The following is a 549-nucleotide window of genomic DNA, read 5'->3' as shown; positions in this document are numbered from 1 at the left end:
GGCTGCAGCAGCAGCTGCAGGCGCTGCTGCTGCTGCAGGCGCTGCTGCTGCTGCTGCTGCTTTGTGAAAGCACTTAAATGGTTCTTTTGCTTCGCTTCTGACTGCGTGCGGCTGCACTTTGGCCGCACTGCTGCTTCGCCGCACCGATCCGCTGCTGCTGCTGCTGCTGCTGCTGCTGCAGGGAAGACAGCTCGCTGCGGTGGGACCCTTTGGAAGCTGTGGATGAATTGGCTGTGCTGCGGGAAGCTTTCAATTCGCTTCCTGCTGCTGCAGCGCAGCAGCTGCAGCAGGAGCTGGGCGCGGAGAAGCTGGGGGAGCTCGTGGGTCTTTAGATATTTCTCTAAAATAAAATAAATTAAATTTTTTGCTTTTAATTGCAGTTTTAATTCAATTTACAAAATCTGGAAAAAGCATAAAGCCAGGCTGCCCAGCATAGCTGCGAAAAACGCGGAAAGGAGAACCAGCCCATGCGCTAGGGTTTAGGGTTTAGGGTTTAGGGTTTGGGGTTGTTGGTGTTGTGGAGAAATTAATTCTTGAAAAGAGGGAACT

The 549-nt window shown here is 52.1% G+C and overlaps 1 protein-coding gene across 1 annotated transcript in view; it reads left to right on the top strand.

Annotated features, from left to right (window-relative positions):
* The window catches only part of ETH_00040025 (uncharacterized protein), a gene marked incomplete at both ends in the record, with an annotated part of 699 nt that extends 367 nt beyond the window's left edge, over positions 1-332 (top strand). Inside the window, one exon of the mRNA XM_013375309.1 lies at positions 182-332. Within this exon, the coding sequence (XP_013230763.1) occupies positions 182-332 (151 nt within the window). The remainder of the gene's footprint in view (positions 1-181) is intronic.
* Between the last annotated feature and the right edge of the window lie 217 nt (positions 333-549).

The sequence above is a fragment of the Eimeria tenella genome, genomic scaffold (genome assembly GCF_000499545.2).
Source record: "Eimeria tenella Houghton genomic scaffold, Eth_scaff2672, whole genome shotgun sequence".
NCBI classification, from domain to species: Eukaryota; Apicomplexa; class Conoidasida; order Eucoccidiorida; family Eimeriidae; genus Eimeria; species Eimeria tenella.
The sequence above is the reverse complement of the archived record's forward strand: the minus strand, read 5'-3'. Positions and strand labels throughout refer to the sequence as shown.